This window comes from Onychomys torridus, chromosome 10 (genome assembly GCF_903995425.1).
Source record: "Onychomys torridus chromosome 10, mOncTor1.1, whole genome shotgun sequence".
Lineage (NCBI taxonomy): Eukaryota > Metazoa > Chordata > Mammalia > Rodentia > Cricetidae > Onychomys > Onychomys torridus.
Genome location: NC_050452.1, coordinates 77,138,273 through 77,152,985, shown reverse-complemented (window position 1 = coordinate 77,152,985; position 14,713 = coordinate 77,138,273). Strand labels below are relative to the sequence as shown.

The 14,713-nt window shown below is 44.1% G+C and overlaps 1 protein-coding gene across 6 annotated transcripts in view; it reads right to left on the bottom strand.

Moving 5' to 3' along the window:
• The window catches only part of Wdfy3 (WD repeat and FYVE domain containing 3), a 248,435-nt gene that overhangs the window by 34,465 nt on the left and 199,257 nt on the right, over positions 1-14,713 (bottom strand). For 5 of the 6 annotated variants that reach the window (XM_036200777.1, XM_036200773.1, XM_036200775.1 and 2 more), the window contains 5 exons: positions 11,210-11,263; positions 9,007-9,175; positions 5,768-5,931; positions 2,345-2,493; positions 470-590 (listed from right to left, as the gene is read on the bottom strand). In XM_036200777.1, coding sequence (XP_036056670.1) covers positions 470-590; positions 2,345-2,493; positions 5,768-5,931; positions 9,007-9,175; positions 11,210-11,263 — 657 coding nt within the window. The remainder of the gene's footprint in view (positions 1-469; positions 591-2,344; positions 2,494-5,767; positions 5,932-9,006; positions 9,176-11,209; positions 11,264-14,713) is intronic. The other variant, XM_036200776.1, reaches the window with a different exon arrangement.

Genomic DNA, 14,713 nt, shown 5'->3' with positions numbered 1-14,713 from the left:
CGATGAAACAGATCTTAAGAAACACACTCACTTTCCCACTGTCAAGTTCTACCATGTTGATGAATTTCTTGACTGGAAAATAGTTTAGACTCATGAATACTCTGTAATATTAAGCCATGCAATCAAAGAATTTTCTTATTCTGCTTAAAATTAAAGAACTCTTTAAAAACTGAATGATAAATAGTAACTTTAAAAATTATGTTCTTAAAATGAGGATGTACTTTTTATATGAAAAGACAAAATGTTGGCTTGAAGACTAGAGAGAGATGCACAATGAAGGCAACTCCAGAATCCAGACTGTGTTTAAGAAAACACAGACGCATCCTCAAGTGCAGTGACCCCTGGGATGCTCATCTCTAGGGAAGCAACATGGACGCGACAGTTACCACAACACTGATCCATTTAAAGTGACTCATTTTCAGAACCGAGAAGGGGGCGGGGGGAGATAATAAGTGTGCCGCCAGCTCACCTGCAGGAGATACCTCCTCTTATGCACCTCCTTGATGTCTTCATACGCAAAGATGCTGCATGTTCGCTTGAGTTGGCTGGGACCCTGTCTTGCTCCCCGAGGGATGATTGGTTCATGCATACTACGAGAAGCCAAGAGAAAAGAAAGCAAATAAAACACAAAGGTGGGTAGATAAACTCAGGGACCAATGGCATACGCCATTTCCAACATAAGACCAGGAAGGGAGACGACATATCTGAGCTTTCAGATAGAAATATGATTAAGAGAATAATCTACCATCTCCCGGTGGACAAGGGAGATCTTTGAAGATCACACCTCAAACATTGATTTTTGTTAGGACTAGCCTTTCTATCAAACAGCATGGGGTCTAGGCCAACAACATACTCGGGGAGCCACTAAAACATTTTATTTCTTTCCAATTCAGAATAAAAAGAAAGGACTTAAAATATTTTAAAATAGATCTAACTTTATACCAGGAGTCACAAAACACGGCTTTACCTGATTTTTCAAGAGTCACAAAACATAATTACAAAGTTTTTTTGTTTTTTTTTTTTATACAAAAGAAGGGCTCATGACAGCCGTGATGTGCCTGTGAGTGGTGAAGAAAGCGTCTGCAGTCTCCTCTAGGCACGCAGAGAGACCCTGCCTCACTAACGGGAGTGTTAGGTGCTCAGAATGCTGACCTACAAGACAAAAGACCCCATGCGTGTTCTGACCACAAAGTGATCCGTTACCCACGGTTACCCCACAACTGGGAGAAGGGAAGGAAGATGGAGAAGAACGCAGCTAGCTAGGCATCCTGTGTGGGCTTCCGTCCCCCCACTTCCAGGTCCTCAAAGTACAAGAGCTGGGTTTTGGTTTAGCGTTGTTCTTGAATGTGTTCGTACTGTGTGTGCATGTGTTTAGGTGTGTACACGTGTGTAGTGTCTACGCAGATGTGCATGCTGCAGGCACAGGGGAGGACTTCAGGAGGACATTCAGCGCTCCTTCACTCCCTCCCTCATTCCTCTGAGACAGGGTCTTTCACCGATCCCTAGCAATTTCCCTATCTTGTTCCCCACAGCACTGGGATGACAGGTGTCTGCGTAGCCATGCTTGTGTTTTTATGTGGGTGCTGGGGATCAGAACTCAGGCCCTCATGCTTGGGTAGCAAGCGCCTTTACCCCCTTAGGCATCTCCCCACTCTGTATCAGTAATTTCACAGGTGACCTTACAAATTCAGAATGAACTTATAAATACATAGGTGTGCTGCTGGTGAGTCTGTCAGCTGCCACAGCTGGAGCCACCTGGAGAGACGGAATCTCAATGTGAGAACATGTCCCTAGGCGTGGTCTGTGTGGAATTTTCTTGATTAATGATTTCCGTGGGAGGGGCCGGCTCAGTGTGGGCGGGGCCATCCCCTGGGCAGGTAGGTGGTCCTGGGTTGCCTAAGAAAACAAGCTGAGTGAAGCTTGGGGAGTAAGCCAGTAACAGCACTGCTCCATGGTTCCCACATCTGCCCCTCCATTGTTCCCACCCTGTCTCTCCTCAAGGATTCTAACAGGGAAATGAAAGGCAAATTAACCCTTTCCTCCCCAAACCACTTTCTGTTTATGCTGTTTATCCCAGCAAGACGGCAACTAACTAAAACACCAGGTTAACGACAGCTGCCGCTTGGAATCTAATGCTAATAATGAAAAGACGTAAAATGGAATATCATCTGATGAACAGGCACCCTTCTCTTTAGTGGAAATGGCAGTATTGGCCTGAGGCACACATGAACTGGTAGATAATGTTACTTAGGACACAGGCGTGGCATTGAAAAGAAATACTGCAAATGTACTTTCTGTCATCTAAAGGCAGCTTTCCTTCGTGTCTCTTCATTCATTTACTTACTTTGGAGGTAAAGTTTCAATGTCTCTTATTTCTCTGGTTGCTGTCATGGTAAATCCATCAATCACATAAAAATGCTCTTTACCAAAAAGCAGCAGCCCCTCACTGGTATCCAGGCCCTGGACTCGAGCACAGCGGTACATGTGCTGAATCTATAAAGAGAGTCACAAATATTCTTTCTTTAACTTTAATTTTTTTTTTTTTTTTTTTTTTTTGGCTAATTTCTCTCTTGTTACTGTTACAGTAAGCCCCACGCTAAGCATGTTAAACCCAAGTTCAAGCAAGTAAAGACACAGCTTACACTCACTTCCACTTGCAGATGCCTTTAGCGACAGGAGACACACACTCACCCACATCATCCACTTAAGACCCACCCATCTTAGGACCTGTCTCCTGTGCCAGGAGCACCCGTGTGAGTGGTTCTAAGTGAGAAATCAGCTCTGAGGCTCTTGCTCTCGTGGGAGTGCACAGAGTAAAGTCTGGCAGAACTGAGGGCTGAAGTATGCGCATGGAAAGATTAGGACAGGCAAGATGACACTCGGGCACTTGTTCTCCAGGGCTTGTGGGTGGCAGGAAAGCTCCTAGCTGTGTGGCTCACACATCTGTAGATTTGGTCAGGGAGTCTGAATTTCTCGGGGTCTCTGCTTGCTACTTTACTTCTAACATAAGGATGGGCTTGCTGTGAGGCTGAAGTGAGGTAAAGCCTAGCACCACATTAGAACTGCTGGCTCTCTTCTCTTCCAGAGCTCACTCCCCGGAGCTACAATGGCTGAATGTGTCCCCACCTGGTCCCAGACTGCCAGGCTATAAGGCCACTGGGGAAAGCCCAGCTTGGCAGGTGTTCATCCCTCACAGGGTAGGTTATTGCACCTCTCTGTGTGAGAACAGCTTCTTTCCAAAGGCTAGCAAACATTCCTTCCTGCTTCAACTGATTTCAAGTCAGAGGGGGAAGTCAGCAACGAAATCCAAGTGGAGCAAAGGTCAAGCGAATGTGAGCTTGACTGTGGTTCCTGCAGCATTCGGATGGGATTACAGGAGAGAATGTACTCGTGAGAGTGAAGGTTTGAGAAATAAACAGAAAAGTCCAAGTTGGTTCCCGGGGGGAGGGTAGGGGGTCAGCACTAGAAAGGGAAGACCGCTTCCCAAGGACACACGGTTCTATCTGGAGTGGAGGGTGAGTTTTAGTGACGCCCTTGTTATGGTGAGGGGGTGTACTTCCTAGCTTGACTGATTCTATGTTTATAGACAGGAACACCGTACTGTATCCTAAAGATGTACACAACTATTCGTCAATTAGAAGTAAAATTAAATATGAAAGCATTAATAGCTTTTCTCAAATATCTAAGTATAAGTCAATTTTATTGCACATCTGAATCATTTCAACAATAAAAAGTTTGTGGTGGTGGTGCACACCTTTAATTCTAGCACTAGGGAGGCAGAGGCAGGCGGATCTCTGAGTTAGAGGCCAGCCTGGTCTACATAGAGAGTTCCAGGCAGCCAGGGCTATGCAGAGAAAGCCTGCCTCGAAAAACCAGTAAATAAACAAAGGAGTGGACTGTCTGTGGGGAAATCCAAACATTAAAAATTATTTTAACTTTTTGAAACATAAGTCTCATGTATGCCAGTGTGGTGGTTTGAAAGAAAATGGCCCCCAAAGGGAGTGGGACTAGTCAGAGGTGTGGCTTCGTTGAAATAGGTATGGCCTTGTGGGAGGAAGTGTGTCACTGTGGAGGCGGGCTTTGATGTCTCATATGTGCTCAAGCCACACTCAGTGTCTCAGACCACTTCCGGTTGTCTGTGGGTCAAGATGTGGACTCTTAGCTCCTTCTCCTGCACCATACAGGTCTGCATCCTGCCATATCACACCATGAAGATAATGGACTAAACTTCTGAAAGTGTAGGCCCCCAATTAGATTGTTTTCCTTTATAAAAGTTGCTGTGGTCATGGTATCTCTTCATAACAATAGAAACCCTAAGATAGCCAGGTTGGCCTCAAAATCCTTAGGCAGCCAAGGATGACCCTGAACTCCAAAGCCTCCCACCTACACCTCCTGACGCTATGATTCCACCCTATACCACTTTATCCCATTTATTCACGACTGGGGATTGAACCCAGGACTTCCTGTATGCTAGGTTAGGCACTTTACCAAATGAGCCATATCCCAAGGCGTAAACATGTATAAATGATTTCCCTATGGTGCTGGTGATGGAACCCAAGGCTCTATGCATGCTAGACACCTATTCTGCCACTGATCGCTGCCCTCAGCTTCTTGACTTACTTAAAATAACTATTGCAATGTAAATGGGAGGGGGGAGAGTGGTGGAGGAAGAGACGGACATCATAGGCACATGAGCTTTCCGAATTTCCAAACGTTAAGAACACAGCTAGATAACAGCATCCAGGTGAAGATTCTGAACATTCCAGTGCCACAGCAGCTGCCTCCCTCTCAAACTATCTTCTGAAAGGATGTATTTTCATAGTTACATGTTTTTTTCCTTTTTATAATTTCATTCAAAATTATTCAGAGCATATATCTGAACAGTGTTGTTTTAATTATACACCAGCTTCTCATTACTACTTCTTGAAGTAGGTTAGATCTCAGGGGCTATATCAAGACTTAATACAACAGGCAAAAATAAGAATAGCCTTTGAGAAGGGTGATATTCAATTAATGACGCTGTAACCAATTTATCTACCTTTCTTCCTGTAGCTAATTACTATAGGAAGGGTTCTTGGTCTGTTATGATTGGAATTGCATAAGGTAATGGGCTGTGGATAAGAAACAGTGCCTGAGCATAAACACACCATCAGGAAGAGAAGATTCAGGAACAAATGATTACAGTAAGTGAATACGATATGATACCCAACAAATGGGCAGTCTCCAAGCACAGAGGAGGGACATCTGGGTGGCTGAGCAGGCAAGTTTGCTAATGTGGGCTCCAGATTTCTAGACTAATGGACACACAGGAGTTACTAGCCTAGATGCTACAGCAGTGAAGGGAAGGTGGGGGGAATTGTCAGAAGAAACAGTATGAGCCAAGTTCAGAGCTAAAACCACGGTGCGGGCAATGAGTTGCGGCCTGCAGCTGCAGGCAGACAGAACAGGGAGGCATGGCAGCCGGCTTCCTGTGAGGGCACTGAGCAGCTGGTGCAGTTTGTACATGACAACTAGAGTTATGGGGATGGAGAGGGGAAGATGCATGGAGGCTGGGTGGATGGCTTGCCTGCAGACTGCTCAGGGCTGTGGAAAGCTGAGGTCTGAGAACAGCAGAGAGGAAGAGTGAGGTGGGGTCAGCCGTGAACTCGGTTCCTGATCAGTCTGCACTGTCGAGGGCAGGGAGGCCGGAACCCGCCCTCACCCTGGGCTCTCCTGCCTTGTCTACCATGTGCCCCTTCAGCACACTCCCTCCTCAGGAGCACAGTACCTTCTCTCCTTCCTCCAACAGGCGCAGCAAGGTGGCATTGTCTGTTTTCTCCTCCTCTTCTATGGAGCTGCTCTCAGCAATCTGGTCTTGTAGCTGCTCCTGGGTCTCCTCATCTCCCCCATCAGGTGCAGACCGAGAGCGTTTCAGGGGTGGCTTCACCAGGCCTACATGTAGAAACCAACAGGGCCACAAGGGGAACACTTGAGTTTCCAAGTTGGCTATGGTTTGGGTGGCCTCCAGAGGCCCATGGGCTAAAGCTTCAATTCTTAGTATGGTGCTGGGGGGTGGGGGTGGAATTTTCAGGGTGGGGCCTAGTAGGAAAAATTAGGTCATTAGGAGGTACACCCTGGAAAGGGGTGTTTAGACTCAGCCCCTTCCTATCTGTTTTGTGGCTGCCACGAGGTGAGCAGCTTTGCTCTCCCACGGGGTACCTGCTGTCTTGTCACAGACCTCAAAATGCCAATAGCAACTGGCCACAACAGAAGCCTCTAAGACCTCGACTCTCTGAGCCTACTTGTCATGTAGTACCGCAGCAGCCAAAGCTCCCTCACACACAGTCCCTGTTGTACAGTCTATAAGAGAACCCTGGAGAGCACAGACCAGCCGCACAGGCTTGGGAATCAAACCCTACACAATGCTAGGAAGTTACTGCCTTTTGTTTTTCTCCATTATAAAACTGGGAGGAGCCGGGTGGTGGTGGCACACACCTTTAATCCCAGCACTCGGAGGCAGAGCCAGGCGGATCTCTGTGAGTTCGAGGACAGCCTGGTCTACAGGGTGAGTTCCAGGAAAGCCGCAAAGCTACACAGAGAAACCCTGTCTTGAAAAACCAATAAACAAACAAACAAACAACTGGGAGGATTCTATCTCGCTCAGAGGTTTGCTGGAGGGCTAAATCTAGTAATGAATATTAAGTCCTTGGACCACAATCTCACACAGTCAATTCTCAGGGAAGTCAGATGCTGGCAATAAACAGCTGAGCGTAATTAGTGGCAGGAACGCATTGTTTACAGGTGAGTAGCACTGGGGAGGCACTGTGAGTGAATGGTAAATGGACAAGTCACTGTCACATACATAAGGATGGCATAACACAACCATTATAAGCCTCTCAGAGGGCTTATGGTGGCAGTGCCAACTCATTCAAAGTAGGAATGTGATTCTTCAGACATGACTGAAATTAGTCAAGCAATGGGTCACAAGGAACAGGAATAGAACTCTTTAGCAACATAGGAACAGATCATTAATTTGTAGATTAATTAAGAAAATGCTTTATTGCTTATACTTTCATAGTTTCATGAAAAATTACATTTGAAGAAATAAAAATAAGTGAGATCCTAAAATATTAGATGTTCTTAAAGATGTACTATAAATCACACATTCAGTGTCTTCACACTCCTTATTTGTGCTACCAAAAGTGACAGTATACTTGCTACCAACACTGCACTAGCATTTGGGGACGCGTAAGTGACCCTGCTGAAAATCTTGTCCACTGACCACTGGTGACCAGAGGCTCTGGCAGAGCACGAACAATCGGGAGACAAAGCCATTACTTTATGTTAATGAGTCACAACCTCCAACTCCATGTCCAGTGTACCTTGCTGGATACAATAGCAATTACACTGATATTCGGGATTTGAGCTAATCCCAAAGATGAGAAAAATCAAGCTCAAGACGATCTGAAGCCAGGTCACGTGACTGACTGTAGGCTGAGCTTGGCTTGTTTGTAGAAACCATGATGTTAGACTCTCTCCACAGCCTCTCTGCAGAGTGAACAGACACCCTTGCATCCTCTGCTCAGCTGCAATCTCTTTCATTCTATGAGTATCCCAGGTCACTTAGGAAGCGTCAGCCAAGTCGAGGTGATCACAAGAGAGGATGCATGTGTTTTAATGGCAAAGGGGAAAATAATACTTTCAGATGGTGCTTTTTGTTGACACGGACACAGGCTATTTTTAATCCACTGGATGTAAGGCTCAGTTTTCTTTTTTCAAATTAATTGTGTTTTGACTGCATGCATGTCCGTACATCATATGAGTGCCTGATGCCCACAGAGGCCGGAAGGGAGCGTGGGATCCCCTAGAAGTGGTTACAGATGGCTGGTAGCCACTATATGCATGCTAGGAATCAGACACGGGTGCTCTGGAAGAGCAGCCAGAGCTTTTAACCACTCAGTCATCTCTCCAGCTCTGAGGTGTAGTTTTAATTTATTGACAATTTTAATATTAAATTTTAATCTATTGGCTTTCAATTTTAAAAATTTTTAATTTATACTTCAAGGCTTAGTTTTAGGAAAAAAGTTTTGAGTTTGTAGTCATTCAGACACTTAAAAAGAGTGAAAAAAAGGGATTAATTTATGGATTCTATACATATTAGGTCTTCCTTTTATTCTAGGAATGGGTCAATGGAATAAGGGAAAAAGAAAGAATCTGTGGCTGGAGAGAGCCCACGCATATAAAGCTGTATAATGTTGCACACTTGTAGTCCCAGCACTGGTGTGGCTGAGACAGGAGCATTACCAGGACTCGCCAGCAGTCAGCCTAGCAGCATCAGTGAACAATGACAGAGATCTCAGAGAACACGGTGGATGGCTTCTGAAGAACTCCAACTGTGGATGACCTCGGGCTTCTGCGTGTATGAGCACACACGTGTACTTGTGCCACACATAACATTCACACACCACACAGAATGAAATGATCTCTGCCTTTGAGAAAACTCACACATTTAAAAGAGACAAGCAACAGTGAGTTCAAAACCACTGCGCCTTGTGTGTGAGAGAGAAGCAAAGATCCCCACCGTGGAGGTCAGGACAAGGGCCAGAGTAGGATGTGGGGACGGGACCTGTTAGTTCCAGCTCCTGCATGTGCTGTAGGGAGGAATGTAACCACAGACGTGGGAAACAGGTGGCCTTCCAGAGGCTAAATTTGAGATGACTTCCCGCAGCTACATTGATGATATATCTAATAACTGTTTTAATTTTGCAATTATTTATTTAGCTGCTTGAAGTCAGGTTTCTCTGAGTGCTTTGCCAAACACAATGAAAACTTCCTGAGCCAATGGCTATATGACTGACCTATACATCTATAGGGAATAGATACAGTCTCTGGTTCTCATTCATACATCAGTCTTGTGAGTCAATGTATACAGACATGTTTATAGTTGGCCCCCAATTCTCATATTTTCATATGAAGTCACATGGAAGAAATGCTCTAAAATGATTTTAAATCGAAGAGGAAGCTGACCTTTGACCTTGGCAATGGTGTCTTCTCCATGCTCTGGTTCTTGCTGGGTGGCTTCCCCTTCTGAACTCTCTACGATAGCATCCTGAACAATAGCTGGGTTCCCAGAGGCCAGGCGTAAGTAGTATTCTTTACTGTCATAACTTATAGCTCGCCTGTACCGAGCAGGTTTCTAAGAAAGAACCAGAGAAAACGACTCAGAGTTATTGTCAACAAGTACAATACAAGCTTGTCAAGACTTCTCTGTGTTCCTATTGTACACAGGCTTTGCTTAGACTAGATAAAGAAACACTAAACACTGACTTCCGGGTTAAGTTGCTCCCTTAAAAACTCCACAGTTTGTGAAATGACATATATTGAACAATATTGGCAGTCTTGTTCTTCCCAAGAGAAAGAGACCATGTTTAACCAAACAGTATATCTGGGCTGGTGAAGCTCCTTGTCAGTTCTGTGTATGCTGACCTTCTGGGGCAGTAGAGGAAAAATGCCCATCATGAAGGGCAGTGGGCTGCAACAGGGCTGTCCAGTCTGAGGGGACTGAAGGGCGCTTGTTCCTTTGGAACAGTCTCAAGTGTTTCCTTCGGGACCTTGCAGGGAGAGTAAGAACTGTGTGGCTCCTTTCCGTGGACCTGGGTTTTATAGGACTCTAGACATAGCCCACACCTTCCCATTCCTACAGCCTGACTAGGCACAGAAGACACATTCAACACTAGGGGGCACTGTCTGGCTGGCCTGCGAGATGACCTGGGCCCTCTATCTGTATCATTGTCTGGTACTATCTGGTAACATCCAACCAAAGAACAGACATAACTTCATTCTGATGAAGAAATGGATACCCAGAAATTCAATATTCTGGATACAATAGAACATTTCTTTCACAGAATAATCTTTATCCTAAAAAGAGTTTTCCAATTGACCTAAACTTGTTTTCCTTCTTGATATCATAAACAAGGGCAAAGTAATAGCTCAGAATCTCTAAAAATGTATATGAATGTAGATTGCTAAAATCACAATTAGACTCAGGCTTCAGATTAAAGATTCAAAAAATAGAGGAATCTGAAATACGTTTCTTCTTCAGAGAGCATTTTATTTCTCCTTTGTTATAAGTAAGAATATTCAATCTTTTTTTTTTTTAAATCCTACTTTTTTTTTTTTTATTACATTCTTGTAACTGATTTCCAACTAGAATGGAAAACAAGTGTCTGGGTGGGTGAGATATTTAGGCTGAAATGCTGAATGGATTTCCAGACCTGTAATAACTAACTGAAGCCACAATGGGCTTCTTTGAATTTGAGGAGTGGAGCCTAGGAAGTGAGATCTGCAGGCAAACTGGGGAGGGCCACACAGCAGGTGGAGATGGAAGACATCCCACCACCCTGGAAAGAATCAAAAGATGCTGAATGACCTCATGGGAGTGGCAAGTCCAGCTGACGGGCAAACTAACAAGGAAAACAGTGTCTTTTTCAATGAAAGAAGACAACACACTTAGTACCTTTATGGTTCTTCTGTATGAGGCAAAATGATCATATTCAACTCAAAACTGCTTATATTTTATTAAGACGGAAAAAAAAATTAGTAGACAGAAAGGAGCAGGAGGCAGTCACCGTAGTATCCCCTGCCCAAACTGCTAACATTGTAAAAGATGATGGTCTAGTTAGTGATGGGCAAGATAATGGATTAATGGATGCAGATTTGGTTACTGTCTTTTCCTAAAATGTGTTGGGGTACATTTCTGTATCTATATTAAAAGCACTGAATCTTTTTGGAAAACAAACAAAATGAAAAATATATACCAATTAAAAACGTGATCATACACTTAGTTTTTAGATTAATTTCTTCTGACTGTAAAGCAATTTAATAGTCTTGCCCTCTCAGCATTTAAAGTAATCACAGTATATTTTAAAAGCTGAGGGTGCCAGGCTGCCCATTACTAACATGCCTCACAACTGGTTAGTCACAAGCAAAGCAGCACATGTCGGGTGGTGAGAGCCCCGCCTGTTAGTGAGCAGCAGAAACCCCTGCCAGGGTGCACAGAACAGCCGGGAACAGGAGGACGTCTCCGCACAACGGACAGCACGCCTTCCACCCAAGAGAACTCACACAAGACTCAGTCAGTCTTGAACGTTAGTCAGTCTGCTACCGTCTACCGTGCACTAAGAACAAAGCTGCAAGTAGTCTGCATTCTTTTGAGGTGATTGTGCTTTACCTTCTGAGCAATGACATCATCGGGTGTCTCGGGTTGTTTACTTGGGACCTCAGACTGAAAACAGGGTATTAAGTATAGACACATGAGGGGAAAAAAGCATATAAACATATCAAACCCATAATCTTCTTGAGGACCGCAGACATACAGAAGAGGTACTCAGCTCAAAGGGAATCAACATGATCTACTCAGCTACTTACACAACCACTGAGCTTTGTGGTTATTTCCTCCATGACCAAGATCAGGGTTTTAAGTAAAATTTAAACATACCACAAGTTTCAATAGACAGACATAAAAGTCACAAACAAAACTTCAGCAGGGCTGTTATCACGGATGACTTTACAAGGCTTCAAAAGAAAGAAAGAAAACACAAAAGCCAAGAAACAGAACCATGTGCTAGCTCATGTCTTCCACGTTTCTTCCCCCCACATTCCCCCAGACCTGTGTCCTAACAACTCATGTGACTTAAGATGTCATCTACAATACCTCTACACATAAAACCCGGGCTGACTGATTGACATCCACCCTGCCTCAGAAGCCCAAACACAGTCCCTTCACTGTCTTACAGATGGTATCATCAGCCCAAGTAAAAGCTTTTCTGAAAAGTACTGTAGAAGAATTAGCAGTTGCCTGAATGACAAGAGGCAATTCTGCTGGGCACATGGTGTAGAGCCGGCTACAGGGAGGAAACAGCCAGCTACAGGGAGGAAACAGTCAGCTACAGGGAGGAAACAGCCAGCTACAGGGAGGAAACAGCCACCTAGAGGGAGGAAACAGCCAGTAGGCCTTCCGAGGCCTCCTGCTCTCCAGGACTCCTGTCTGAGGACTCCTATCTTTACTTCCCTGTGGTAATCATGTCACACTCTGGTCCCTTCCCTAGGCAGAGCAGACCCTGGGTAGGGGCAGACTTTCAAGTACTTCACATGGTTTCAGTGAATCTTGTACTTTAAACCACATGGCAGTATCCCTACATCAGCACGGGTCTGGGTATGGTAAACACTGTCAAAACTCACTGAAATGTCAACAGAAGGAAAGACCGTCTCCATTTTCAGGTTTTGTTTTTTGAGACAAGGTCTCATTACACAGCTCTGGTGGGCTGGAAAGTCACTATGTGGACTACACTGCTCCAAAATCAGGACAATTCTCCAGCCTCTGCTTCCCAAATCCTGGAGGACTGAGCCGCTATACCCAGCAGTAAGTAAAACCACTCTAAAGGCAAAAGTCTGGTCCTAAACTTCAACCCTGAGAAAGAAAGAAGGGGGTCAGGTGTATAACTCAGAGGTACAACGACAGAGCAGACCTTGGCTTGATCCTAACGCTTGTGAACTTCAATGAATATAAGATTTACCCCAACAAAAAGTTATAAAAATACTCAACCCAAATTAATAATAAACAGAACTGTTTTAACATGTGACCAATATTGAAATTAATAAAGAGGAAAAACCCCTACAGGATGGATACATGATAAATACAACTTGGGCCAGGTACTAGTCTCGAAGCTCTGTATCTGCTGTCTGTTCTACTACAGAGCCCCAGCCGGAAGGTGGGACATGTGTACAAGTCAGTGCTGTGTTACACACTTGCTCATCCACTCTTGACTGAGTTGACTTTCAATAGTGAGTCCAGAAGTGACTGGCAAACACGAATACCACGCCAACAAACTGGCATTATCACAATTCCCTTTACACAGAAAAAGTATACTAAATTATTGTTATAATTATGTTCATACAGAAATTTTTCACTCAAAATTTCTAGAAAATAATTTCATACCTTTTAACTTTACTATCTCTAAAACATGCTGGTGATGGACTTTCCCAAATGAGCAATTCACGTGAGTCCTAGGAGATCTACATGAAAATATCTATGAGGTAGCTACCAGAGACTCCCTTGGTCAGAAAAGAAAATGTAAAATAAGTCAGCTTCCTGCCTAGAGCTACTCCATGTTAACAGGTGTGCAGCTAGTACTTACCACACTGATGTCTGCAAAGAACGTCAGATTTATTTGAAGTTCTTAATTTGAAAAGTAAGAAGCCTATACAATTAAAACTAGTGTGGTATTTAATGATGTATTTTAAATGGCAAAACACAACCTAACTTAATTTTTAAAATCCTTAGTTATTTTGTGTGTATGTGTGTGCACACGCGTGTGTGTGCATGTGTAGTATCACATGCATCACAGTGCATGTGTAGTGCAGGACACAGGACACCTTGCCAGAGTTAGTTCTCTCCTACCATGAAGGTTCAGGGATCAACCCAGGTCATCAGGTTTTTACGTGCTGAGCCAAGTTGCCAGGCCAGGATCTTGTTTTCTTGACTGAGGACTCAGAGTTATGAGTCCAGGTTTTTCATTTCATCATAACCTATGCTGACTTCCTAACATCAACTGTGAGGATACATAATCCACACAGCACCACCATTCGACACATCTCCTTGCATTATGGAAAGCGCCCCACCCTCCTCAAATAGTCACTGTGCAGAGAGGGTCGGTTTTGACTGAGTTCTTCCAAAACAGTAATTATTTAGGTTTGCTTGTTAGAATAATTTTAGTTGACAAGATTTAAAAGCTTTCAAGTCTGTGGCACGTGACCCACCAAAACATATCGTACATTCTGGACACAAACTTCAAAGTCAGTCAAACAGCTAAACTGTTTTAAAATATCGTATGCTGTATTATCAGGGCTTAAGAGTCATCTTAAGGGGGGCAGAGATGACTTGGCTTCTGTCCTCACAGCTACATGGTGGCTACAACCATCCATTACTATAGTTGCAGGGAACCTGACGCTCTCTTCCAGCCTCCTAAGATACCAGGCACACACACACACACACACACACACACGCACGCACGCACGCACGCACACCAGAATGCACATAAATACGTTCAGGCAAAACACTCATTCAAATAAAGTTCACACCTGTGATCTCAGCACTTGGGAAGTGGAGGAAGGAAGAGTTTGCATTTAAGGTCAGCTTGGGCTCTATGAGAGACTGTCTCAGCCTGCCGCCCCCCAAACAACCTCCTTGCCCCTTCCTCAAAGGTTTAATAAACAAGACATAATAAACTACAGAAATAATCACTAATTTATAACAGAAAGATCTAAAATAGAATTAGCTTTTTAATCATCATTGTATTCTTCAGCTTATACAACAGAACAAGGTAAACGTTACTTAGAAATGACAATCACTTCTGATAAACAAGGTCTGCCTTAGCTCCAGGGGAGTCTGTTCTGCCTGTCAACAGTCTCCAGGAGCAGTTTTCTGGTTGATACAACCTGTTCACTGCAAGTGGTCTGGCTGTGTTTTATAAGTTGGGAGGCACTGAATTTAGAAAGTTGAAAGAAGGGTCAAGTGAACTCTATGTCTACAGACTTAATACAGTTGAAGGCAGGGGTGTACTCACTCTAAGGATATGGAGCTTAAACTTCAGCAGAGCACACTTCTGTGGCTCTTTTCCAACCCACCCCATAGTGTGCTATTTGCATTCCATAGTCCTCCTCTTAGAGAGGCTCT